General features: G+C 40.4%; 1 protein-coding gene across 1 annotated transcript in view; it reads right to left on the bottom strand.

Moving 5' to 3' along the window:
* HERC2 (HECT and RLD domain containing E3 ubiquitin protein ligase 2) overlaps nucleotides 1-25573 on the bottom strand; it is a 211627-nt gene that overhangs the window by 56343 nt on the left and 129711 nt on the right. The window contains exons 45-64 of the mRNA XM_065403094.1: nucleotides 23904-24046; nucleotides 23439-23706; nucleotides 23171-23313; nucleotides 21748-21846; nucleotides 21482-21650; nucleotides 20787-20912; nucleotides 18379-18487; nucleotides 17970-18109; nucleotides 13072-13262; nucleotides 12638-12743; nucleotides 12366-12457; nucleotides 11541-11716; nucleotides 10823-10934; nucleotides 8802-8883; nucleotides 8506-8649; nucleotides 7425-7515; nucleotides 4339-4516; nucleotides 4033-4114; nucleotides 3776-3947; nucleotides 1193-1337 (exon numbers count right to left, since the gene is read on the bottom strand). Of these exons, the coding sequence (XP_065259166.1) occupies nucleotides 1193-1337; nucleotides 3776-3947; nucleotides 4033-4114; nucleotides 4339-4516; nucleotides 7425-7515; nucleotides 8506-8649; nucleotides 8802-8883; nucleotides 10823-10934; nucleotides 11541-11716; nucleotides 12366-12457; nucleotides 12638-12743; nucleotides 13072-13262; nucleotides 17970-18109; nucleotides 18379-18487; nucleotides 20787-20912; nucleotides 21482-21650; nucleotides 21748-21846; nucleotides 23171-23313; nucleotides 23439-23706; nucleotides 23904-24046 (2768 nt within the window). The remainder of the gene's footprint in view (nucleotides 1-1192; nucleotides 1338-3775; nucleotides 3948-4032; nucleotides 4115-4338; nucleotides 4517-7424; nucleotides 7516-8505; nucleotides 8650-8801; nucleotides 8884-10822; nucleotides 10935-11540; nucleotides 11717-12365; nucleotides 12458-12637; nucleotides 12744-13071; nucleotides 13263-17969; nucleotides 18110-18378; nucleotides 18488-20786; nucleotides 20913-21481; nucleotides 21651-21747; nucleotides 21847-23170; nucleotides 23314-23438; nucleotides 23707-23903; nucleotides 24047-25573) is intronic.

The raw sequence follows: 25573 nt of genomic DNA, 5'->3' as shown, positions 1-25573 counted from the left end.
AGTCCATCAGACGTTTTAATCCGGCGCTCAAGCTCCCGCTGAGGAGTGGGGTGTGGGACTTGCTCCGCTCCACGTGGCTCCTAGAAGCAGCAGCATGTCTGCCCTCTGGCTCCTACATGTAGGGGCAGTCAGAGAGCTCCGCACGCCGCCCCCGCAGCTCCCATTGGCTGGGAATCACAGCCAGTGAGAGCTGCAGGGGTGGTGCCTGACACGCCCTCCTGCACCACAAACTGCTCAACCCCAGACCTACCCCAGAGCCTGCACCCCCAGCTGGAGCTCTCACCGCCGCCCCTCCCCCGCACCACGACCTCCTACCCCAGCCTGGAGCTCCCTCCCACACCCTGAACTCATTTCTGGCCCCACCGCAGAGCCCACACACCCCCAGCCGGAGCCCTCACCCCCTCCCGCATCCTAACCCCAATTTTGTGAGTTTTCATGGCCCACCATACAATTTCCATACCCAGATGTGGCCCTCAGGCCAAAAAGTCTGCCCACCCTGGACTAGCCAGAAGATTAAATTTTAAATTATAAAATGCTGTAATAGTAAATCTTGTCTCCAACATGCATCTTAGCCACAGGATACAGGTGGTACATCAGTGCTAATGAGAACCTACACAGCCTATAAAATTCGGGTTTCCTCATGTTTCTAGGGGACACAGAACAATAAGAAAGAGAGGGCTGACACTTTCATGTACACGCGCAGAATGTAGGTATAGACAGAATCACATTATAAAAAAAGGTGCCCACAGCGGGAAAACTGAACTTCCTATGGGAAACCTCCAGGAGAGACCATCCCCATATTGATGATTAATCCATGGGAGAGACATCAGACTAACACCATGTAGGATGATATGAGTATGTCTGTAGTTATAACTGGTGCATGGATATATTTAGGAATTTTATATGCTGTGACATTTATAACTTTGTTGGCAACTTTAATAAAACTGTTAAAAGATAGTGGATCTTGTTCTTGTGATTGTATGTGTTACTGGTCTATGGTTTCATGTGTTCCTATGGACTCTAGATCTAGAGCAAACAGAGATAACTCTGTTGGGTTTGAGACTGTAGCCACCAGAGCCAAATCCACTGTAGTATAATTAACATTAAATAAAATAAAAGGCTACAAGTATTACTGCTGTTACTACATTACATTGCCTCGATATCTAGCTTTTTCTGAACCACAGTAACTTACCTGTCCTGTGTCAGTGACAGCCAGGCAATGAAGTGCACCTACAGCCACATGTACAATCTTCTTCCCTCTCAGCCCTTCCACAACCTGTGGCTTTCGCACATGAACATCAGTGCCATGACCTAGCCTGAAGTAATCCCCCTTGCCCCTGGAACAGACAAGGAAGTAAATGTAAAATTCCCTGCAATTATATCATTCCAAACATTGCAATCCTTTGCCATTACACCTTTGCAAATTGAAATCCTTTATATATCCAAAGGGAAAGCGCACGTAACAGCAATGCAAATTTCTTGACAATGACCTTGAAACCTGACTTGGAAAGACTTATCTCTAGAGGGTAGCGAAAAATCTACAATTTTTCATACATTGGCCTCAATACTAAAAATGTACCATTTATTATTATTTTGGGGGAAGTATTGTGGTTGCATAAAATTCATTCTTTCTGTTTTGAAATATCTTACTATTATAAATTTACTTAGACTCAAAAATGACGTACTCAAAAATGACTTGTATTTTTTTAACTCAGTAAAATCACTATCCAGCTTACAATTTATATAAACATAGGACCTGCACTGTGACAACTACTCACATGAGTAAAACTGCACATGTGCTTAACTATTTACATAACTGAGGCTTCAGACAAGCCTCAAACACAGGTTACTTTTATTACCAACATATGAAATTTTCCTCAACTGTCTGAGAGACACCATTAACATTGCACTACTCAGTCTATTTTATGGCAATACCTCAAGATATTACCAACAGTATCAACTGAGCAGAAAAAAAATGAAGAGTGTTGGTTAGAGGTAACAATTCTCATTTTTCCCCATTGTATTTTGTAATAGTGATCAGTCTCTGTTGGAAATCAAGTATCTCCAGAAGTCCTTAGTTTAATAGTAATCTCCAGATAAAAACTATGTTACAACTAAACTGAATACATATCGGTATCATAAGGATAAAAAAAAATTACTTGGATGTCCTAATTACCCCCCAAAACAAGTACTACAAACCTAGGAAATTCAGAGTTAAACTTAAAAGAAATCCAAGCATGCTAGGTATGCTGAGGCACACAAACAAGCTTAACTTTGCCTAGCAGTGATGTCATGCAATAATCACGTTATGATTATTAAATATTTTAGTGTTTGTAGTCCCAGTTTAGATTTAACTTATTTTTGAAGACATTTGATTTTCTTTCCCCTGCCCCCCAACTCTTTGCAGTGTCGATACAGGGCAGGGCGAATGGAAGGCAAAATGGTGGCCCACGGGCAGCTTGGCTTCCCACACATTGAGAGCAATAGGGGACAGCGGTCATTCTGAAGGAGGACATCTTTACTAAAGGCACTGTTAGCTTCACTCTCATCACGAACAACAGGAGATAATCATTTGAAAAGACAGCAGATTGTTGTGGAATTCACTATAGAAAAATATTATTCATCAGCCTGTGCTGAAGAAGAAACATTAGTTTATGAAAGAATAAAGACAATCCTAAAGTTAAGTTTCTTCAAATATAGCCTGTACATAAGAATTCAATTTAACCAAACGGGATGTTTGAAGACCCTGTGTTGTTCTGTTACTGAGATCATTGGTAACAAAAAATATCTTTTGAGTTTTAAGTTTCATGAATTATCTTTAATAAATTTTTACTTTAACTAACAACCAATTCACTTGTAAGTTCTCAGATGGGAAATTCGCATTCTATACTCAAAGAGTATTCTAATATGGAGGAGAATATGCTGTATTCTCTACACATAAAGTGGCTGAATCCCTGATTCAAGTGGAAAAACTAATCCCTAACAATGGAATCACAACCAATCATTCTGTAATTGGAGAACATATATAGGATGCAGCAGTGCACTTGCTTTAACATAAGAACCAAGAGGAACTGAGCTATATTATTTCATAGACTATCTATCTATAGATAAATAAATTAAATGAATAAATAAGGCCCTACTTGAACTATGGGATAATTGTCAAAAAATTGCAGCTGAATTGCGAACAAGCCATGGAAAATTGTGGAAAAGAATAATGGAGCTTATTATTTTCGGTAATAAGGTCCATTATTACTCTTCCATGATTTTCCACTGTTGGCCACCCAGGGCTGAGAAGGGGAGCTGCAGCCCTCAGCCCTGGGGTGACCAGGACTCCCCACTGTTAGCCTCGCACCCGGTAGGGCTCCCGCTATCAAAACTGCGTTGGAAGTCAAATACTGCGGAATCCACAATTTCCACAATATTGCAAGTTAAGTAGGGCCTCAACTATATAAAGATTTTCTTTTATCACAATAATCTTTATTGCACTAAAACCTATACACCCCAACCAGGCAAGGGTCCCAGTTATGACAGGCACTCTATAAAGATTTAGTAAATGACAGTACCTTCCCCAAAGAGCTTACACTTTAACAGACAAAATATAACAGGTGGGTGCACAAATAAGTGTGCAGCAGGAGGGAGGTGGTGGTGGAAACAATAGGATGTTTTAGAATAAATTAAACATGTGCACAAAGCATAGATATAATAAGCCAGTCTGTAGCAATCAACACAACTCAAATGCCTTGAAATTTTTTGTAAATATTTCTCAGCAACATACCAGGTCCACACCACTCCAGATTTGGTAAGTGCCAAAGAGAACTGAGCCCCACACTCAATCTGGCACACACTCTGGCCATTTAGTCTTTCAATGTTCTGAGGAATGTTGCATCCTTCACTTCCTCCTCGGCCCAGTTTTCCAAAGTCACCATCTCCCCAGGAAAACACCAAACCTAGTAACACCAATCAAACAGTATGTCAGACTATGATCACAATATTCCCATATGCTATGAAGTTGCTAAAGAAAGATACTCCTACCTTCATCTGTCAAAGCCAGAGTCTGAGCATCTCTGCTTCCACAAGCAACTTGAATGACTCTGTGACCAAGAAGCACTTTAACCTATAACACACAGAAAAGTAAGCATGCTGCCTCAAACACATTAAGCATATTTTAAAGTTTCACAGTAATTTCAAAGTATTTGTGACTTGTTTTGTTCTTTATACATCCAAACCACATTACACACTGCTTTGGGATTCTTAGCTTTATTTCTCCCTTTATTTTCTCTTCTTGTACATATACATACATAGACACTACCACAATCAGGAAATACCTCATGTACTTACCATCTTCGGTTTGAGTTGTGTAGTATTGTCTCCATGACCCAGCCTGCCATATTCTCCAAGGCCCCATGTGTACAGTTCACCACTAGATGTGATGGCAGCACTGTGAGAACTGCCACAAGCAATATCACGGATACGCTTGGTTTTCAATGCTTCTATCAATCTTGGTTTATCACAATTCCTAAAGATAGAATAAAAGGATTTATCACCTTCTTTTGTGATGTCATGCAATATATTTCATGCCCAACCCTCCAATGTCTCATGTAATATTAAACACCTGAATGGCAAAACTGCCCTAATGCTAATATATAAGACTCCAATGTTTCACTTTAAGTCATGGATTTAATTTATTTTTCTATTTATCTTAAAGGTATATTGTTCAAGTCAATTTAGGCCAAAAATGTAGGTCTGGTAAAAAAAATAAACTTTTAAAAAGCTGAAAACATATTTTCATTTTCCACTATTTTTAATGTAAAAAGCGACAAAGAGTCCTGTGGCACCTTATAGACTAACAGACGTATTGGAGCATAAGCTTTCGTGGGTGAATACCCACTTCATCAGACGCATGCCACAAGACTCTTTGTCGCTTTTTACAGATCCAGACTAACACGGCTATCCCTCTGATACTATTTTTAATGTAGTTCAACTGAACATTCCTTTTTTAAGAAATGTTATGTAACACAAACACACTGCAGCATCCTGATAATGAAGAACCAGAAAGATAAACAGATTAAAATGTGTATGTTAAAAAGTGAAATTGAATGATCTGTCTTCATTGCCCAGGCTGAGCTATTTATGAAAATTAATGGTAGAGAAAGTAAAAAGTCAAATATTTAAAACAGCCAGCTGTAATAATCCAGTGTTATCAGTTAGAAGTTTCTATAGATTGTATTTCTCCCGTGGACTCATCTTCAAAAAAAGATACTGAAATTCTGTTTTGAATACAAAGTTATGAACAAATTCTGTCTGAAAAAAGATATTCAGTATCTGCCAAATATTTTTTGCAAAATTCATTTCAGTCCCAAAAGTGGAGGCCCCCAGGCCTGACATGCCAGCCCAGAAGCACGGCCTCTGATCTCTTGGTCCTGCTCTGCATAGGGTGGAGGAGGATGGCACAGAATGTTGTACACCTGGCTGAGCCTCCAATACAGCAGCATGAGGACTGCAGTATCTCCAACCTGCAGTGCAGGGAGCCAGAGGCTGAAGAAAGAGATGCCCATTCCTATTCCAGCTCTGCACTTCACAAGGGGACCAGATCAAACAAACATTCATTGTCAGCTGCCTGCTAGAGTACTGAAGATGTTTCTTGTGAATATCACTGCAGCATTTGCCTGAGAAAGTAGGATGTCTTTTTGTTAAATTCAACCTGCTCACTGAATTCATAGTCTAGTTTTAATTTAAGTAGGTTTTCTAATGTGGTGTACATGCTACAACCATTATTAACATTTCTAAACAGATTAAGTAGGGCTTTACGGAAATACATTTCACCCCTAATAGTAAGGACCCAGTCCTTCCACACTGTCCCAGCAATGCCTGGCAGGTGTAGGGCTAACAGGGGGACATCATGCAGGCAGCAGCATGGATGCAATGCCCACAATGAGTCAAGAATGTTTTCTGCTTATAATTATATTTAATAAATAGAAGAAAATATCTAAGAAACAATATATGTACCTATGCTTAAACTAATAAAGCCATATTTTGTCCTCCCTTGTCTCAAACCCTCCCCCCCTTCTGTTTGTCACCCACACACTTGTTGAGTCATGTCTATTCTGAGACTCAAGCTCTGAGGCACATGCTGTATTTTTCTATACATCATGTAAAGATCCTAAGAACACCTCTGAGAACTATACAGTATGAAGATCAATTTTCTATTGAATATGTTAATATTCAATAACTTGAAGATTTCCCCAGTGTGTATAACACAAGAAGTGAGTATAAAATTATTTTTCTCAATCTTTCCTTGCTAAAAAGTGTTTGAAATTTAAGAAAAACTTTCAGGAGAAAAATCTACACCCTAGCTCAAAAAAAGCACGCCAACTGTCAAAAGAAACAGATAGAATTACAAAACCCCTTGGCAACTTTAAAGACACCTAGATTACAAAATTAATAATACAATAATGACTTAAGTAGATGGTATGGTGTGGGTTGCTGGTATCAAATACAATGTTGGTACTTTTGTTTTACTGCTTCAATAAAATATCTTTTTTCACACAAGTAGCTTAGCTTGAGTGAGCTATCAAATACTCAGCTTCTAATTCAGCTTCTGCCAGAAAACATTTCTAGCTAACAGATATTTGGAAATACTAGATTTACAGATTAATGGTGCACCAAACTTCTTTTTATTTATGGCCTGTCTACAGTATACCACAGTGTAGTATCAGAGTCCACTATACTGCTCTGTAATTCTAAAGCATCTTCCATCAGGAATCTCAAGTAGCATAAAAATTTTAATACATCACAACAGCCTACCTGATCCAGAGACACTAGGGTTACTAATGAGAGTTTGAATTATTGCCATATGATAGAGAAAGGGCTTGACATGAGACATAGCTCAGTCAGTTAAGGCAGTACCAATTCACCATGGAAAAAGCACTTTTAGCTTTATTTGTTTTATCAACCATTCAAAAAACGTTAGTGGGCCTTTTACCTAGAAACTGAGGTGAAAATCGTAAAGAACTTCTAGAGAGCATGAGTGTAACCTTATCAGACTGTGGCAGGCATTTCAACACCCCCACAAGCACCCAGTTGTTATTGGCAACCAATATTCCTGCTGCCTCTCACGTAACTTTTCAATAATGAATATACAAAAGAGACCCAATTAAACACTGACCTTGGCCATTAAGAGAAATCTATTTTTAAAAAGCTATATTAATTTTAACTTGAGTATCCCTTTAAAACTACTGAAATTGCAATAAAAGCTTAGTTTGCAACATACAAAACTGATATATGTATTGCAGAAGAATCTTTTTGTAACACAATTCTTTATTTATAATATATTTAAATACTGTCACTGCTTGCTAACAATGATTCAATATCATTTGTTTGAAATATTTCCTATTTCAAGGTACTAATAGAAATTATATCCTTACATTCTGCTGAAGTGGCCAAGTTTTCCATCGTCTCCTTCGCCCCATGAAAATACCTTCCCATCAACAGTTAAAGCCATAGCATGCCGGCCACCTGCAAAGGTTTAAACTGCAAGTTTCAAACAGCAAAGATTTATTTCTTCGCCCTCCAGTATGGAAGACCAGAATGTGCACATAGTCAACAGGGCAACAGAAGTTAAGCAAAAGAAACATCCCATTAGTGCTTCAATTTAATATAGTGCTATGCTCTCCACCCCATAACTCTTTACTTTAATATATTCAAAAGCATTAATTTTCACATGGTCCACTGAGAAGGTGAAAAAAATTATTTTATAACTTTTTTAAAAAAAGTATCCAGGGTGAACATTTTCCCTCAGTGGAAACAAATCACTTAAGTAACTATTTTCGAAATGAAAGAGTTAGCTAACGTTTTTTAAAAGGAAAATATTTCCACTGGACTGACCCAAAAATTACACTATGAAAAATCAGAAATTATTCTGAATTTAACTTTCAGAAAGATATCACAACTTTATAGGTCAAAAAAAATTAAGAGACTAAATTCACAGATTTCTATGGCCAGACGGGATCACCAGATCATCTAGTCTAACCTCCTTTACGCAGACCATAGAATTTCAGCCAGTACTCCTATATTACAGGCTCTATTCCAGGGGTCGGCAACCTTTCAGAAGTGGTGTGCCGAATCTTAATTTATTCACTCTAATTTAAGGTTTCGCATGCCAGTCATACATTTTAACATTTTTAGAAGGTCTCTTTCTATAAGTCTATAATATATAACTAAACTATTGTTGTATGTAAAGTAAATAAGGTTTTTAAAATGTTTAAGAAGCTTCATTTAAATTAAAATGCAGAGCCCCCCGGACCGGTGGCCAGGACCTAGGCAGTGTGAGTGCCACTGAAAATCAGCTTGCGTGCCGCCTTTGGTACGCGTGCCATAGGTTGCCTACCTCTGCTCTATTCTATATCCTCTGCACTAGAACCATACAGTGCACAAGAGTCTACTTTCACTTTTAAGCTTAAGTACATAATGTTTATGTTCCCATGGAGAAATGTAAAGAGTCAGTACCTGAGTGAACAGCCACCTTCTTCACTACGTAATTACTGAGAGCTGTAATCTGTCGGGGAATAGGCACAGTTCCACTGGATAGGCCTAAACCAAGTCTTCCATTAGTGGCTTCTCCACAGGCATATACTTTGCCCTCTACAGTTACTAAAAGAAAAAAGGTTTTAAATTTTCATTAATAAAAAATTCACAAATAAGAATTTATTCCTACCTCTTAGAAAATAATTTTAGTTTTTATTTTGGGGCTGGGAGGGATGGGAGGGTCTGAAATGCAGAAACCTTGCACAGAGTTATCCTACCTGCAAAAAGACTTTTGGATCCACCAGCTACCTGTACTACATTCAAGGCAGAAAGCGTTTCAGAGAATGAAGGAACCTTGATCTAGAGTGTTTGGAGAAGAGAGAGAGATTATTGCATAAAATCAGATTTAAAAGTCTGTTACTTGTAAAAGGCAACCAGTTCTTTGCAGTGAAGTTCTAGTATGATAAACTGATGTATCTAATTTAATTAACCGGTGGTTAATAAAATTTTATTTATTAGCTTTTCAGTGGCACTCACTACCCCATTATCTGGACACCTCACAGATAACCAATTAGTTAATTAACTGAAACAGATCAAGTGCTTAAAGCAAGGGATGAGTGTGTTATATAAAACGGAGATAAATAAGTAACCACCACAAGGAAAAGGTGCAGTAGGATATACAAATTGGGGTTTTTTTAAACTATAATTTTCTTAAGTAAACGAACTCTAGTCAGACTTGCAATAAATTACAACCCAAGCAAGTTGGTTAAAATGTCAATCAGCATATCAGAAATCAACATATATGAGCACATTGGCAGAATTTATTTTCTCTGTATCCTTTAAATTGCAGTTAATTCAAAAGTAAAGTTCCATAACAATATGGATTAGCTATAATCAGAAAAACAGTGACAAAGTAACCTATACTCCCCTTCATTACAATTAAGTCTTTTGTCAGGCTGACTTTATATAAACAAAGGCTGACACTTTTTCAAGTGTTCATCATTAACATATATTAAAGTTAGGCATATCTTATTATATTACTAAAGTAAATATTTATTTACTGATATGCAGCTAAAAAAAAAATCTTGTGTTACTAAAAAGACTTCTCTATTACAATTAGTGAAAAAAAAATTCTGAAGGATAATTGATAAAAACATAGTGAAAGGTTGAGGGTTTGCATTTGGTTTTTGTTATGGCAGCTTATCCTTACCAAAAAAAAGAGATGCTGTTTACTTTTAAAAGGTTTCTGGCTTCTGAAACTTTAATGTTTTTATATTTTATTTTCCTACTAATTTTGCCCTTCTCTAGGGCTTGACCCAAAGCCCACTGAAGTCAAACAGAAGAATCCCATTGACTTCAATGGCAACTGGAATCAGGATCCAACTGGGGAAAAAAATCATTTCTCCCCCAAATTATATTTCTAAATTGACAAGTTAATGTATCTGTGCACTGGCATCAGTGTCAACTATAATATGAGTAACTCTGGAAACCGCATTTGTTATTAACTGCTTGCTTTGGAATGGACAGAGAATAGAATACTTTTGTAGTTTTTTACAATCCTATATGAACCTCTGCAAACAAACAAGTAGATCAATTTTTTTATTCTTATTTTAAAATAGGAGTGTTCCTTTTACTCAATTGAATTTTTAAGTAATGACATCTTAAAATGATTAAATAGGTTACACATTTCTTACGTTAAACCATACTGCAGACTCCTCAAAAAAAACCCAAACAGGTGTGTAAAGGGAGAACATGAGTGCCAGGTTGAGAAGATGCACTTACTTGAAACTTCCCCTCAAATAATTTTTCTCATTAAAATGGATTATACTAGTAAGGGTCAGGAATTCATTTTCTTTCTTTGGATCACTGAACCAGCACCATTGTAAAATTGTGAAAGTTTCCTGGTGTAGAAATAATTTGTAATGACCTACAAACTAAGCACCTCTGCAACAAGCATTCCTATGGTACACGATTGCAAGTTATTGACTACTACGATCTTTCAGAGTTAAAAGCATAATCCTCTACCCTTTGAAAGCTGGAGTTAGTAGTGAGAAGTTACCTGCTTCAAGAAGGCAGCTGCTAAAATCAAACTGGAACTGAAAAATGTAATTTTAAGATCCAATTTCTCTATCTGCCAGTGACAGACATTTGAATGCTTTTTTAGCCCTGGAAAGTCATTATGTCTAGTCCTGGAGGAGTTTGATAATGAACCTTAAAAACTTTGAATTCAGTGTCTGGTTTATGTACTTCATCAGAGATTTTTTGTTTTACACAAACACTTTTTCAACAAAGACGATACCTTGGAACCCTTTAGTCCTCCCAACTGATCTTTGTCATTCAGCCCCCAAACAAAAACTTTGGTTCTTATAGTAGCTGCTGATTCCAGCCCTGCCATCTTCTTCCTAACAAGACTGGGTACATTGAGAAAAATAGAAAAATGTCAGTTCCACAGCCTATATACTGTGACATTTGATAAACCTTGACTTGTGTTTTATATTTTAACAATCTATTTTACATTTTAAAATGTAAATATCCTCTCTTTCTGAAATTAAACTCAGTGTAGCTTCACAGTTGTGATTTTCTGAGACCACCATGTTAACTTTTTACCTGTTATTAAAACATTTCTTTTTATAGTTTGCACAGTGAAAGTCCTTTAAAAGCGCAAGAGACCCACAGAACTGCAGGATTCTACATTGTATACTGGACATATCATACAGTTAAAGCCAATACTCATAAGTAGGAGTTTTAGCTTTTAACAAATCAAAGCATTTTTCAGCATGAGGCGGCAAAAGAAAAAATGATGAAAAAACTATCATCACTGTATACACACAGGAAAGACAAAAGGTATACATCAACTAATGTCTTAATTATAAAACTTGTTGAAACTAGAGCCTGGCTGTTTTCTTTTCTCTAGTACACAATAAAATAATTCAGTCGTTTGAGTTGCACAGCCAGTGCTGATATTCTTCTAGTTTAAGGTTAAGATAGCAAGTTTATTTTTTCTTCCAGTTCCCTACCTCCCAGTGTTGGCTTTATCATCATCCTCTTCCTCATTATCGGAAGCAAGGAAAGGGACTGCAGCCAAATCTTCATCCTCTGCCCGGATACGCCCCAGTATGCTGAGACCATGTATTTTGCAATCTATTCCAGAGCTTCTGCACTGCTTTATAGCAATCTCAATATACCTGTGATACTAAAGAAGAAAGATGTAATTGCAATCTTTTGGGTCTATAAGTTTATGGAACATGGAGGATTTAAGATTTTTGCATTGCTGAGTTCCGTCTGTTTTAGAAGTTGATTCTGTAAGATAAATCAAAGGTCCTACTTTTCTGCCCTATTTAGGTGTCAATTTAACTGATATGGATGTTCTCAGCATGCTGGAAGTTTGCTACTAGACTATTTCATTTCTGGGAATGATGATCTCACCTCCAATCTACCACTAAGATTGTGCCCTTCTTGCAGTAACTGGCCACAGTCCAGATTTGTCTCCCTAGGCTGAGGAATAGCCACTCCACTTCTGCCACCCAGCAGATGAGAACTTCCAACCATACAGTTGGAAAAAAACCTGGTACACGTATTGTTTGCTTGGTTCTGAGGCATTTGCTTTTAAACTGAAAACCTACAATTTCACTGGTGTTTACTTGTAAGAAATAATTGTACACATGGACAGTGATTATGCAAAAGCCAATGACGTGGTTAATTATAAGCACCAACATATTGGGAAAACAAAAAATCAAATATAATAATGTAATAACCAAAGGTACACATGGACCCTTCTTACAGCAAGATACATTTCCAGTTTGACCATCTTGAGAGCTTCTCCTCAAACAGTATTCACTTACCTCTATACAATCACTAAGAAGAGGCACTGTGGTGTCCGCAGGGTTAATGTTGATTGTCTTTAGCTCTATAAGGTTATTTAAAGAATTCCCACCTGTAGAACATTGAAATAAACTGATTTTAAAGGCCATGTACCAACAACACACTTAAATACCACTCCTATCTGAACACTTTACCAAGTTAAATAATCAATATTTGATCGTAAAAAAAAAAAAAAAAAGAAGAAGTGCGTTTAAAAAACCCCTACAGTTGAGTACAGTTAAATTTAATGTACCTGAAACCACAACAAGAGAGGGCATGTAGCTGCTGTCTGCAGGATCAACTATCATCTTCAGTCTGTGGACAACTACATCAGGGAAAATCTCTAAACGAATCCAGTGCTAGAAAATAAGTGGTCACACATTCAATGAAAATCCCCTTGACCACAAAATAAAAATAGTTATCTTACTGTTATTTATCATCTATATTGCCAGTCCTTTACTATAATTCACAAGAATTACAAACAATTGAGAAGAATAAATCTTAGCAAACTTAAAAATCAGTATATTTAGAGGGGAACACATACATCTAAATATACTTTAGACGAACTGTATTTGTAACATTGAGATGACAGGTAGTGCATTAAAAAAAAACATTACAAGCCTTTTTTTTTAAAAAAAACTGTGTGCCAGAGTTGGCATAGCATTCAGAAGTATGGCTCAAGCTTGCCTTTCCTTGTGAGCCAGAAGACTGCCAACATTGTTCACTGCCATCAATCAAACGTGAAGCCTGATTCACAGAAGAAGACACATTCAAATTCTTAACAATTCGTGACCAGTCATCCAGTAGCATTCCTCGCTGACTGCTATGATGTCTCTTCAGCTGTTTTCCAGAACGCCCACAAAATACTGGAGACTGACCTATTTAGTTCAAAAAGTTATACTATAAACCATGTATTGTTAAAGAAAATTACATTTCATAAAAAAAAAAAAAAATACTATGACAAGAGCAAACATTCAAATCAGACTTCAAAATAAATACATAGTTATCAGATAGACTATTTAGCCCAAAACGTATTTGGAAGTGAAGCATGAGGATTTGGTCATGTTACTGCCATTAAAAGGACACAACTTGAAGTGTAGTTCTTTTAAAAATGAATTAAAAATAGTTTCAAGCACTACACATATTCCATGAGTCCTCATGCCCATTTTTGTGGTAGTCACATTTTCTTTTCTTTTTTTCCCCTCAATCTTCTCTGGTGTTGTATGTATGTTGTATGTCTGACTGTCACAAGGTGAACCCAACTACAGACCACTGAGGTCCCACTGAGGTGCAAACTTCACCAATGGAAGAAAGGATCTGAGAATCCCCTTCAAAATTCTGGTTGTTGTAGGGTGCATGAAGATTGTACAGTTATCCACTGGAGTATCAAAAGCACTGTCTGCTGCTAAATGAACTCACAGGGAACTGAACAAAAACCCAAAGACTTATGGGTAAGCAGATACTCTAAGACAGCATTGATTCCAGCGGAGTCCAGAGAAAAATTGCTTTTTGATGAGTCCAAGCAGAGAAACGCTTCCATTTAGGTGAGTAACAGATTCTTGTAGACTTCTACTTTGGTTAAGGATGAATTGCACCCTCCTGGAACACAAGCCTTCTATCTCCAATACCCATCCAAACACCAGGCTCTGAACTGCAGCTGTCCTGGACTGGAGTGCGTGGCCTTGCCCCTGTGTTGCATTAGAAGGTCTGGCAACATGGGGATGTTCTTGGACGGTCACACTGAGAGCTTCAACAGATCCACGAATCAGAACGGTCTTGGCCAGTTGGGTGCAATCACAATGACTCCAGCTCGGTCTCAGAGGAACTTCTGTACAACCAAAGGAATTGGAGGGAGGCACACCCCAAGCGACCCTTCCATAACATCAAGAGGGTATCTCCCAATGAGTCTTTGCCCAGGGCTGCTGTGGATCAGTACTGACGAAGTTTTCTGTTCACCGTGAGGCAAGAAGGTCCCAGGCTGGCATTCCCCACTGAGCGAAGACATTGTTGAGAACCAAAACCGTGAATAACGCATTTGTGACTTGGGTAAAAATGTCTGCTCAGGTAGATTTTGCATCCCTGGTAAGTATGCAGCTGATAGGATTATGCGATGTTTGATCCACCAATCCCAGAGGATGACTGCCTCTATGCCAGAGGTGGGCAAACTACAGCCCGCAGGCCACATCCGGCCCGCAGGACCGTCCTGCCTGGCCCCTGAGCTCCCAGCCGGGGAGGCTAGCCCCCGGCCCCTCCCCTGCTGTCCCCCCTCCCCTGCAGGCTCAGCTCGCCGCTCTGCCAGCACTCTGGGCAGCGAGCTCCTGCCGGGCAGCACGGCAGCATGGCTGACTCCAGCCGGATGGCGCAGCTGCCAGTCCTGCTGCTGAGCGGCATGGTAAGGGGGCAGGGAGTGGGGGGGTTGGATGAGGGGCAGGAGGTCCAGGGGGCAGTCAGGGGACAGGGGGCAGTTGGATGGGGCAGAAGTTCTGGGGGGAGGGTGCGGTCAGGGGATGGGGAACAGGGGGGGGTTGGATAGGTGTAGGAGTCCCGGGGGCCCTGTCAGGGGGCAGGGGTCTGGATAGGGGTCGGGGCAGTCAGGGGACAGGGACCGGGGGGGTTGGATAAGGGGTGGGATCCTGGGGGGGCAGTCAGGGGACAAGGAACGGGTGGGGGGTTGAATGGGTCGGGAGTTCTGAGGGGGGCGGTCAGAGGGCAAGAAGTTGGAAGAGGCAGATAGGGGGCAGGGGCCAGGCTGTTTGGGGCGGCACAGCCTTCCCTACCCGGCCCTCCATACAGTTTTGCAACCCCGATGTGGTCCTCGGGCCAAAAAGTTTGCCCACCCCTGCTCTATGCACACAAAAAGAGAGATCTTGTTCTCCCTTGCTTGTTGATATTAATCACTATTGCCATATTGTCCACATTATCCGAACATGTTTGGACTGGATGAGTGGGAGGAAGGCACTGCAGGCCCCACACACTGCCCTGAGTTCTAGTAAGCTGATGTGCATTCTGGACTCCCAGAATCCAGACACCTTGTGACATATGATTGCCCATGCGCACACCACAACCCAGTGGAAGGCACCAGTAACGATGGTTGCCTCACTTGTTGGTGTGAGAAAAGGAATCCCTACCTGAACCTTCTCCGGTTTTGTCCACCAGAGAAGAGAGCTTAATACCCTGGGAATAATTGTGACCTTGTCCTTTATGGTGCCCTTCTTTTGTGAGTACATAGGGGGAAGCCACGCTTGTAGGCATTGTAGATGAAGTCTGTGTCACTTGTGTGCATGAAGCCATGTGGCCAAGGAGGGAAAGACAAGTTCCAATTCAGTCCTGTGTCTGATAGTGAGCTGGTGTACAAGAATGCTTGTGACCTAAAATCTTTCAAGAGGTAGATGTGCTCTTGCTGTAGTCAAGTCTAACGTCACCCCTACGAAGTTTATGCACCTTGTGAAGGACAATGTGGATTTTTCGTAATTGAGGCAGACACTCAGGGAAGGTAAAAGACTGAGCTGAACACGGGTTGCTCTGTGGACCTCTGAGTAGGAGTCGCCTGTGAGAAGACAGTTGCCAAGGCATGGAAAGATTAAATCCTTCTCTTCTCATCCAAGCAGCCACCACCGAAAAAACTTTTGTAAACACCCTTGGTGCTGTGGCCAGACTGAAGGGGAGAACTCTCAATTGGTCATGGTCAAAGAGAAAATTGAGGAACATCCAGTGGGCTGGGATGGACATCTATAGGAAAAAGCGTGCCTTTCATGTTGAGAGACACAAGCCATGTGCCCTCCTCTAACAAGGGAATTATTGACACCACAGATATCATGCAGAATTTTACTTACTGGATAAACTTGTTCAAGTGAAGTAGATAGAGAACTGATCTCCATCCTCCATTCCTCTTGGGGATTAAGAAGGAGAACAGAATCCCATGGTGTTGAATTGGAACCTTTCCTATGTCTCCCGTGAGGAGCAGGAAGTTCACCTCCTGTTGTAAAATCTCCTTCTGAAAGTGGTCTCTGAAGAGGAACTGAAAAGGGGGTTTGTGGGCAGGAGTTTCCACCCTGGATAAACTCTAATTAGTTTATTAGTCTGTGGTTAGGGCCTTCCAGTTTTGGGAAAATTGGGTAAGACGACAGCCAAACATCTGAATAGAGGAATGAAAAGGCATCAATAAAGGGACACAGGTCTTGACAGTCCCATCAAAAAAACTCTTCACCTGGGGGTTAGAGTACGAAGTGGCAGTGGATGTTGCAGAGGCTGGGTTCCTGGGTCTACATATCCTCTGTGTCTTGTATGGTGGCTCCTGAGGATGTTAATGATAAAGGCACTGATGTAGCACCTAAAGACCCCACTCAGGCCTCTGTGAGATGGTAGTGGTTTTGGAGCAGTTTCCACTTATCCCTTCTGAAGAATAGTGTACCTTCTCCATCCACACAAAGGATACACAGATGTTGATCCTCTCTATATTAAGGTTCTGTATTAGCTCCTATCACCATAGTAACCAACTGCTTCTTAGTAGAGGTACTTTGAAAGCCTCAGGTCACTCTCACTCAACTGGTTCCCCATAGGAGAACTAGTTCAGGAAAGTCAGATCACTCTGGGGACCTTGTCTTTTAATGAGCCACCTGTCCTTTCGTGTGCATTGGACATTAGTGATTATCAGCAGAGAATCTGCTTTAGCCACCTCCACATCCACACTAGGCCTGGAAATGTGAAGGAGGGAAAAATCATATGTCATTAAACATTAAGGTCTGGCTGATCTGAGAATCTTCAACACTTCAGAAACGGGTGGGAGGAAGGAGAAAGGCAAAGTCAAACGGTACGAGATCAGACAAACTGGGGGAAGGGGGCAGAAGAAAAATCGAAAAAGAAAAGAACTCATTGTAGATCCCAGTAGTAATATTAATCAGGAACAGAGGAGCTCAGAACTGCTCTGGGTGCCTATTCCTGCTTCAGAAGCAAAATATTTTAGTGGATTACCAGCAGATTGGTCACTGGGAGGGGTGTCCTTGCTTCTCAGACCTCTGAATAGTCTCCAGGCCATGCAGAGGAATAACCTCCACCCATTTTCAAGGTCACAATCTTGTTCTAGAGCAATTAAGGGCTGAGCTGACATGCTCCTTTTGAAGAGGAACTGCAAAAAACCTAGCTGCACTATCTTCATCTGATGGCATGAAGGAGCTATAGATGTGTTTGGATTGGCAGTGGAGGGCAGTAAGATAAAGTCATTATTTCATTTTATTCCCACTCTAATTGCAAACTCAATTCTGACATAACAGGGAGTAACTGTCACTTAACACTACTTTAAATATAATTTAGCACACAAATATGAGCCATTTAAAATTTTTTACTCAAGATCCTATCAAAATTAATCATGCAGAATTACCCTCAGAAAAGCTTAAAGGGGCATTCTGATGCATTCAATATTGAACTGCAACATAAGGTCCTAATTTGTACTAAACAATTCATTTCCTAGTAAGTTAGTTACAATGTTAAACTTCTTAATCTAATAAAATTAAGCCTAAAAACATGATTTCAAGAGGTATTTAATGCATTTTAAATTAATGTCAGCAATTTCCAGTTTTGAAATATACCTGGTTCATTTATTCTGCTGAAAGTATGCCGGGTGTTATGCTTTCTGGTTTTGAAACAGGTTTCACAAAAGTCAAAGTCATCACAGTTTCTACATTTGAACCTAGGCCCATTGATAGGAAACATCTGACAGCCATCACACCTGATTTTAACAAAGAGACAATTAATATGGTCGATCTGAAAAAATTATAAGATATAATATATTGTTACACAGATTCTCATGGCACAGAATTTATTGTAACAGCATTCATAAATGAAGATGTTTCTTTATTCCTTCCCTCCACAGTCCCTTCAGCTTGTGGACAAAACTGCACACAGTTTTCTATTATACTTATCTAAGAAATTTCAGTTATGATAGTAAAGTTATATGCCAAGTGGTTCAAGAAATGATAGAAATGAAAACTAACTTACGTGACCCCTGGATGAATGCTGGGGACCAATTCCATTTCTGACAATAAACCAGTCCAGTGAGACTGCTGAGGGAAGTCTACGATGACATCTTTTCCATTGGCACTAAAAGCTGTGACAAAACATGCAGAGACAGATATTTTCACAAAATTATCTAAAAAAATTAATTAGAAATGGCTACAGTCTACTAGCCAAAATTGCTTTTTAGAAGCGATTCCTTCTAGGAGGTTAGGATTTATTTCAGAATGCATCTTTATTCCAATGGAATCATCTGTCTAGTCACAGTAATCAAAAAATAAAAATCATTTAAATGTTTTGCCAGCTTTTACTTATTTAACATTTGCCCTGTGGCCTAGCTTTGTTCCTTCACAACATTATTTGAAACAATATTTGCATTACCTATTTTTCCTAATGCACACATTAACTTGCACAGTTTAGAAATTTTATGAGCTTCTCAAAGAATATCAGGAAAGACAAACAATACAACTATGCGTGGAAGGATTAAATTTATATCAGTAAATGTCAATTTCACTGTACACATACAAACCAGCAAAAAAAATTATTTCCGTCAATAATCAAAATATACTGATAGGCAAAGAAAGAAAAATGCTGCTTGAGAACTTAAGAGTTAGATTTAAGGATATTTACTTTGTATATTTTGACATGATGTTGACAATTTGTGTTTTAATGGTTATAAAACTAACATTTTAAATCTCAAAATCTACTCTCATTAAATATTTGTCTGACCCTCTCAAAATTTCCCACAACTGAAAATTTGATAAAAATAGAAAAAAAATGCTTAAATTTATAACTTTGCCACAACTGTCTGGTAGGCAACAAAGATTAAGCCAGGCAAACGGTGTCGTGTATGCATGAGGCCAAGTGGCCGAGGAGGAAAAGATAAATTCTGATTGATGTTCTGGGTCTGAAAGTGTCTTGATGTATGAGAGCACTTGGGGCCTGAAACCTCTTGCTGTGCTCGAGTCCAATGTCTCGTGGATGTCAATGTGAATTTTTCATGATTGATCCAGACACCTGCAGAAGGCTGAGCAGAACACTGGTTACCCACTGGACTTTCTCATAGGAATTGCCTGTCAGATGCCAGTTGTTCCACACCCTCATGAATTCTGGCGGGGGAAAAAACAGCAGATGCTGCAATTGGCAGAAATATGAGCCTCACCCAGGCAATAGAGGCAACATTGATATTCATCACTCACCAAAAAGGAGTGAGGGCAGTTTTTGAATCTCAGGACCCTGGGCATAATTCAAGACTTCTCAGGGGAAAAAGTCCCCAGGTGGGGAAGAAAACGTGGGAAAGCACTATCTAACTATACTATGCTAGACTATACTATAAAGACTACTAAAATTACAAAAAAAAAACTAACTATATACAATATCTTACAGCAATGACACAGTATAAAAAAGGGAGCCAAAGACACCAAAGATTCTGACTCAACCCATAAAGCAATAAGAAGGAACTGGAGATGCATTGGACTGCACCACCTTTTATGCCCTCGGTTTAGAGCACAAGGAGAGCTACGTTGCATGTGCAAGCCAACAGATGCTGGTTGCAAAAAATTCTGGACTCAGACACATGGTGCACATGTGTATCCCATGTGTGGAATACACACAGGGACCATCACTCAAAGAACTCTGAAGTAGATGAAGAAACAGATAGGAAAATGTGTATAGTTGTGTTTATTATTTAGTCTAGATCTGTGTATTGCTAATGAGGCTAAGTAAAGAATAATGGTGTTTAGAATCCTGTGCAAAATCTACCTGTGTATGTGTCTGTTGGCTTTCATTGTCACATGCCCATGAAGAATTAAATTGTAAACCCTGAGCACCCACATGACATGAGTTCTGGCTGTGTGTTCTAAAGCTCTGAGAAGTCAGCACAGGTCCCAAGGGCTAGGTAGTTGGACTACAGGATCTCGTTTCTTAGAAGATGTGCTAGACAAAGGATCTGCACCTTGAGAGAGCGTGCCTTCAGACCCCAGCCAGGGGCAGTGCCTTGACTCTGTTCAGGCTCAAGAGGCTTCAAGAGCGCACAGGTCCTACTGAGGTGGTCTCCAAACACAACAGCCTAGTGAGTGTCCACAGCTGGAGAAGCTCTACTAGAGCTGGGTGTGAGATACCACCACACACCAGTTCTAATGTGTAAAAGTACCTTTGAGAAAGCAGATCAAAGTATTAACAAAAAGGGGACAGAAGAGCATTTGTGTTTCCAGCTCACACTGGGCAACAACAAAAAATATAGTCTCTTTGATCATTATACAGTCTTCCGCAGGGCAACATCAGCTGTTGCTGTGCCAAAAGTTTCTCTTCCTTTCATTTTATAAAGCAAGAATAATATCCATATAGTTTAAAATGTGTAATTTTTTTTTTTCATTTTTGGAAGTCTACATTACCTTTTACAACCCCCACGCTCCTGTGAGTAACAGATCCCCATTTGTATTTGGGTGTAGTAACTGAGGTTTTCACATGCACTTTGTCACCAATCTTAATGTGAGAAGGAGAACTCTGTGGTGGGAATCCTAGAAGTTTAAAAAATAAGCACATGTTATTTTTTAAGCTTGCATTCTCCTTTGACATACTGTACAGATACTTACTAGGCCAGTGGTCCTCAAACTGTGGGACACACCCTCCAAATGTTCATGGGGGAGGCGGTTGACATACGGCGGGGCCAAGGCCAGCCCCCACGGGGATCGGGGAAGGAGTGCCACACAGCCCTGCTCTGCTTCCAGACCAGCTCAGACCCCAGCCACAGTTCCATATCACCCCCAGCCCAGCTCCGTCCCCAGCCACAACTCCACTCCAACCCCAGCGAAAACCCAGCTCCGGACCCAGCCATAGCTCCACCCCCACCCCCTGCTCTGCCCCCATTCCGTCTCCACCCCCAGGCCAGTGCTGCCTCTAGCTTCAGCTCCTTCCCCATACCCAGTTCTGCTCCTCACTCCACCTTCAGCCCAAGCTGCTTTGCTGAGCCAACTGTGCAGTAATGGAGTGAGGGCACGGACAGATTCCATTGCTGGTAAGAGGAGGCGCAACAGGAAAAGTTTGGGCACCACTGTACTAAACAGCAGTTAATAAATATTCAACTCACCTACAAGCTCAACGTGGATATATCTGACCCAGTAAGTGCCACCCTTTTGTTGCCAATCACATTGCACATTGAGGTCATGTAGTCCATCTCGATCCAATTTAATAACTTTACCTACATCTCCTTCACAAACTTCCTCATAGGTCCTGCAGCATCTAACCATCATCCCCACCTAGACAAAACAAGATAATAAAATCCCATAAAGCCTGCAGTTAAAGGAGCGCTTAGGGGAAAGTAACATTCCACACAGCTTTAACCACCATGCTTACCTGAATGTTCTCTCGCACATACACAGCATAATCATCATTACTTAAGAAATCAGCTCGTTTCTTGTAAGTTTGGCTCTCTGTAACAACAGCACCACTAGACTGTAAAAGAACACACGCAACAAAGAGGGAAGTTTTAAAAGTGTGTAGTTGCTTTCAGTGGAGAGAAATAAGCACATTGCAGGGATAGTGAAGATAAAGAACAAGGAAACAGGATAACTCTGTGATTCAACTCACTAAAGGGCTAGCATTTACGGTCTGCTGCACTTGAGACTATGGCTTAGTACCCAGAATCACTGGGCAAGCTGAGTAATAGCAAGTTTCCAGGCCTCCTGAAGCAAGCCAAAGAGTTACTATTACAAAAACAGCTCAAAAAACGAAAAGGGGGGGGGGAGGGGGGAACAAACAAATCTTTTTAATTTAAGCCACCTACTCAACCTTGATGATATATCTACATTTTTTTCTCCATACGTTTTTCCTGTGAAGAAACGGTGGGTGAAATTTTGGTGACATTGTTTATTTGTTTTACTCTTTGAGATTATAAATAGGTTTAGAATTGTATACACTGTAACGTCCGGTTAACAGAACCAAAGTTAATAAATGGGGTCACACTAGTCTTCTCAGGGAATTCTCTCTTTCAAGATCTGAAGGTGTCATCTAAAGAAAATATGGCAGGAAAGACTATTTCATTTTCAGCGAATCTGAGGAAACCAAAAATACTGCAAATATTCCTCTTGACTGCTATTTACTGATATAACCTCTGAAACACAGATTTAGGTTTCCTGAAAGCATACAGAAAAATAGTGCAATTCATATTCAGAACTGCGATGGGTGACACTGTTAGTTTGATAGGCCACTTTATGGTCTTTGCCTTTGAAAGCATAGTTTTTATAAACAAAAAAATTAAGTGATTTCACTTGTGGCTTTCAGTGCCATTCGAGTCATGCTTTGAGTAGCCAAAGTATCATACTTTTATTTTTCAAATCACTGGGGTAGGAGAAGGAGAGACACTTTAAAAATGTCTAAACTTCAAATTCAGTCAAGGTTGATGTAGTTCCCAAAATAGGCTAAACTGAATATTTGCAATCATTCCTGAAGCCTGAACTATCCGACACACTGGTGACACTGAAATGCTTGTTAATGCACTAGCAAAGTGTGTTGTCTACTGCAAAAATTCACAGGTGTAGTCTCCTATAAGAAATATATGACCAGTAATTATGGTCTACAGTTCAGTATTGAAGAAAAAAGCCAAGTGAAATGCTATAGATGCAGGTCTTTCAAAACTTAAAACTGTTGATGAACGGATTTGATGGGGGTAGCATGATACCCTTACGCTATCCAAATTTGTAAGTAAAGGATATAATTACACATCTTGAAATCTATGTAGCATATTTTTAAATCAATTTTTGAATGACTAAATACTAACGACAGGACAAGCAGCCTCAGCTTCTTCCACATCTTCTACCATCTCCTCATCTGAATATTCATCAGACACAGTATCAGCATCTGAGAGATCAGTAATCTGGACATCAGGGTGATCCAACAGCCAACCAACCAAGGCTTCCACTCCTAGTAGAGAAAAGAATGAGCCATCCAAATTAATATGGGCTTCTTTGGTATGTCACACAGAGGTTTAAATTCTCCGTACTAGTATCATTTTAGTCTGTTAATTTCATGGTAATTATGTAAAATACCTGGTAATCCAGAAGCACTTCCAGAGGTCCCAGAGAGCGACTTCAGTGCAAATTCAATATTTTTCCTAGGAAATCCCATTTCCATAAGCTGAACTACAATAGGGAGGGGTGGAATGGGAGATTGCTTGCGTTTCTTCACTTTTGCAGGTCGGATATGCTGCACTGTGACGGGTGTTGTGGCCTCACTGGAGCTACAGTCTTCAAACAGTGGAGTGGAAGGATGAGTGGACTCCACAGCTAGATACTGGCACACTGCCAAAGCAGCAGCCTAAATGAAGACAAGTAAACACACACTGAAGTCTATGTAGAACTAGCAATCTACATGTACTGTACACCAGTAAATGTTCAGCTTCATTTACAGAATCTTTGAAAAATGAGAAGAGTATAAAATAATAGTCACCAATAGGAATTTGAATTAGAGTGCTCAGTAGAAAGTTTTAAATGAGGAAAGAACACGGATTGTACCTCAAGCTCTTGTTTGTCAAATATTGCTTTCACAGGCGATGGCTGGGTAGCAGCTGTCAGAAGCTGCTGTAAGAGGATCATGGGAGGTTGAGGTCCTTCAGGAGACATATCTCCTATGTCAGGGGATGCAACTGCTCCATCCTCTGAAATAAACAAGTAAGTTTTAGTCAATAAAATTACAATTAATATAAGGTAAATTATGCTGAGTTAAAGTGCCTTGTGGATCAAATGTACAAAGGAATGATGTCCACCACATTCCATCTCAAATTTTGGTGTGCATTTAGAAGGAAGCATATGCAGTACAGCACATTTCCTGAACACAAGCCTCAAAGGAGCTAAACTTCTAGTCAAACACTAGCTTTACTACCATATCTAGAGCTAGTCTGGTAGAAGCTACTTGGCATAGTGGACATGCACTATTAAGCTTGAATTCTTACCTTACAAGACCTGCCATTATTACAAAAGGAAGTATACTACGCTCTTGGAGAACACTTGGTATAGTTCTTGAGTTACCTCCCCCTCTAACTGATGGTGAGAGCATGTTTGATAGGCTCTGGATGTAGGATGACCAGACGTCCCGATTTTATCGGGACTGTCCCGATATTTACTTGTTTGTCCCGCGTCCCGACCAATGTTCGGTCGGGACGCAAATTGTCCCGATATTTTGCCCTCCGGGCATATTTTGCCCTCCATGCCCCCCTGCCTCAACCCCTCCCCGACTCCACCCCCTCCCTCCCCCATTGGATCCCTCCCCACCTTCCCACCCTTACCCCGCCCCCTCACTGACACATTGGATCCCTCCCCAAATCCCCGCCCTGGCCCCGCCTCTTCCCCAAGCACGCCGCATTCCTCCTCCTCACCCGTCCCTCCCAGGCTTGCGCTAATCAGCTGTATGTAGGCGCAAGCGCTGGAGGGAGCAGGAAGGAGCAGGACGTGGCACCCAGCTCAGGCGAGGTGGAGGCGGAGCGAAGGCGAGCTGGTGCGGGGGGGGGGGGGGGGCGTGGCGTGGAGCTGCCGGTGGGAGCTCAGCCCCCACCAATTTTTCCTATGCTCCGGCTCTTTTTTTGCTTTTTCCTCCGCCGCTGGCTCTTGGGTTTTTTTTTTTTTTTTTTTTGCACCGCCAGCACCCGATATTTCACATCTCTTATCTGGTCACCCTATCTGGATGGAGCCCTCTCTCTCCCTAGCAAGAGGGAGAGTCATTGAAAGAATATTCTATGACCTCAGAGATCACCACTCCTCCAAAAGAGTCATTTTGACTGACTGGGTTTGGATTCTGTACTTTTGAAGGACGTTCTCCCGTCGCTCCAGTAGCAGAAGAAGAAAGGAATGAAATATATACTGACTCAACATTTGGTGCCCAAGACCAGTAATAGCTGATATGCTCTCAAACCAGAAAAGACTAGAAAGAAATATTAAATAAAATAGAGATGTCCCAGCATTCCATTTTCCCCATACTACTAATATAGCACTTGTTTCTAGCTCTGACAAGTTAGAGGATATCAAATTTTAAAATGACATCAATCTGATCATCTTGCCTTTTCCAACATTCAGTTGAGTTTCAACATGATTTTAGCAGATGCTAGCACAGGAGCCACAGAACCACCAATCGTTACTTTATACAATCAGAGAAAACTTTAAAACCCTGCTTTCAGGAGGCATAAAGTATT

Source organism: Emys orbicularis, chromosome 1 (assembly GCF_028017835.1).
Source record: "Emys orbicularis isolate rEmyOrb1 chromosome 1, rEmyOrb1.hap1, whole genome shotgun sequence".
In the NCBI taxonomy this organism is placed as follows: Eukaryota; Metazoa; Chordata; order Testudines; family Emydidae; genus Emys; species Emys orbicularis.
Note: the sequence above shows the minus strand (reverse complement) of the source record. Positions and strands in the feature narration are given on the sequence as shown.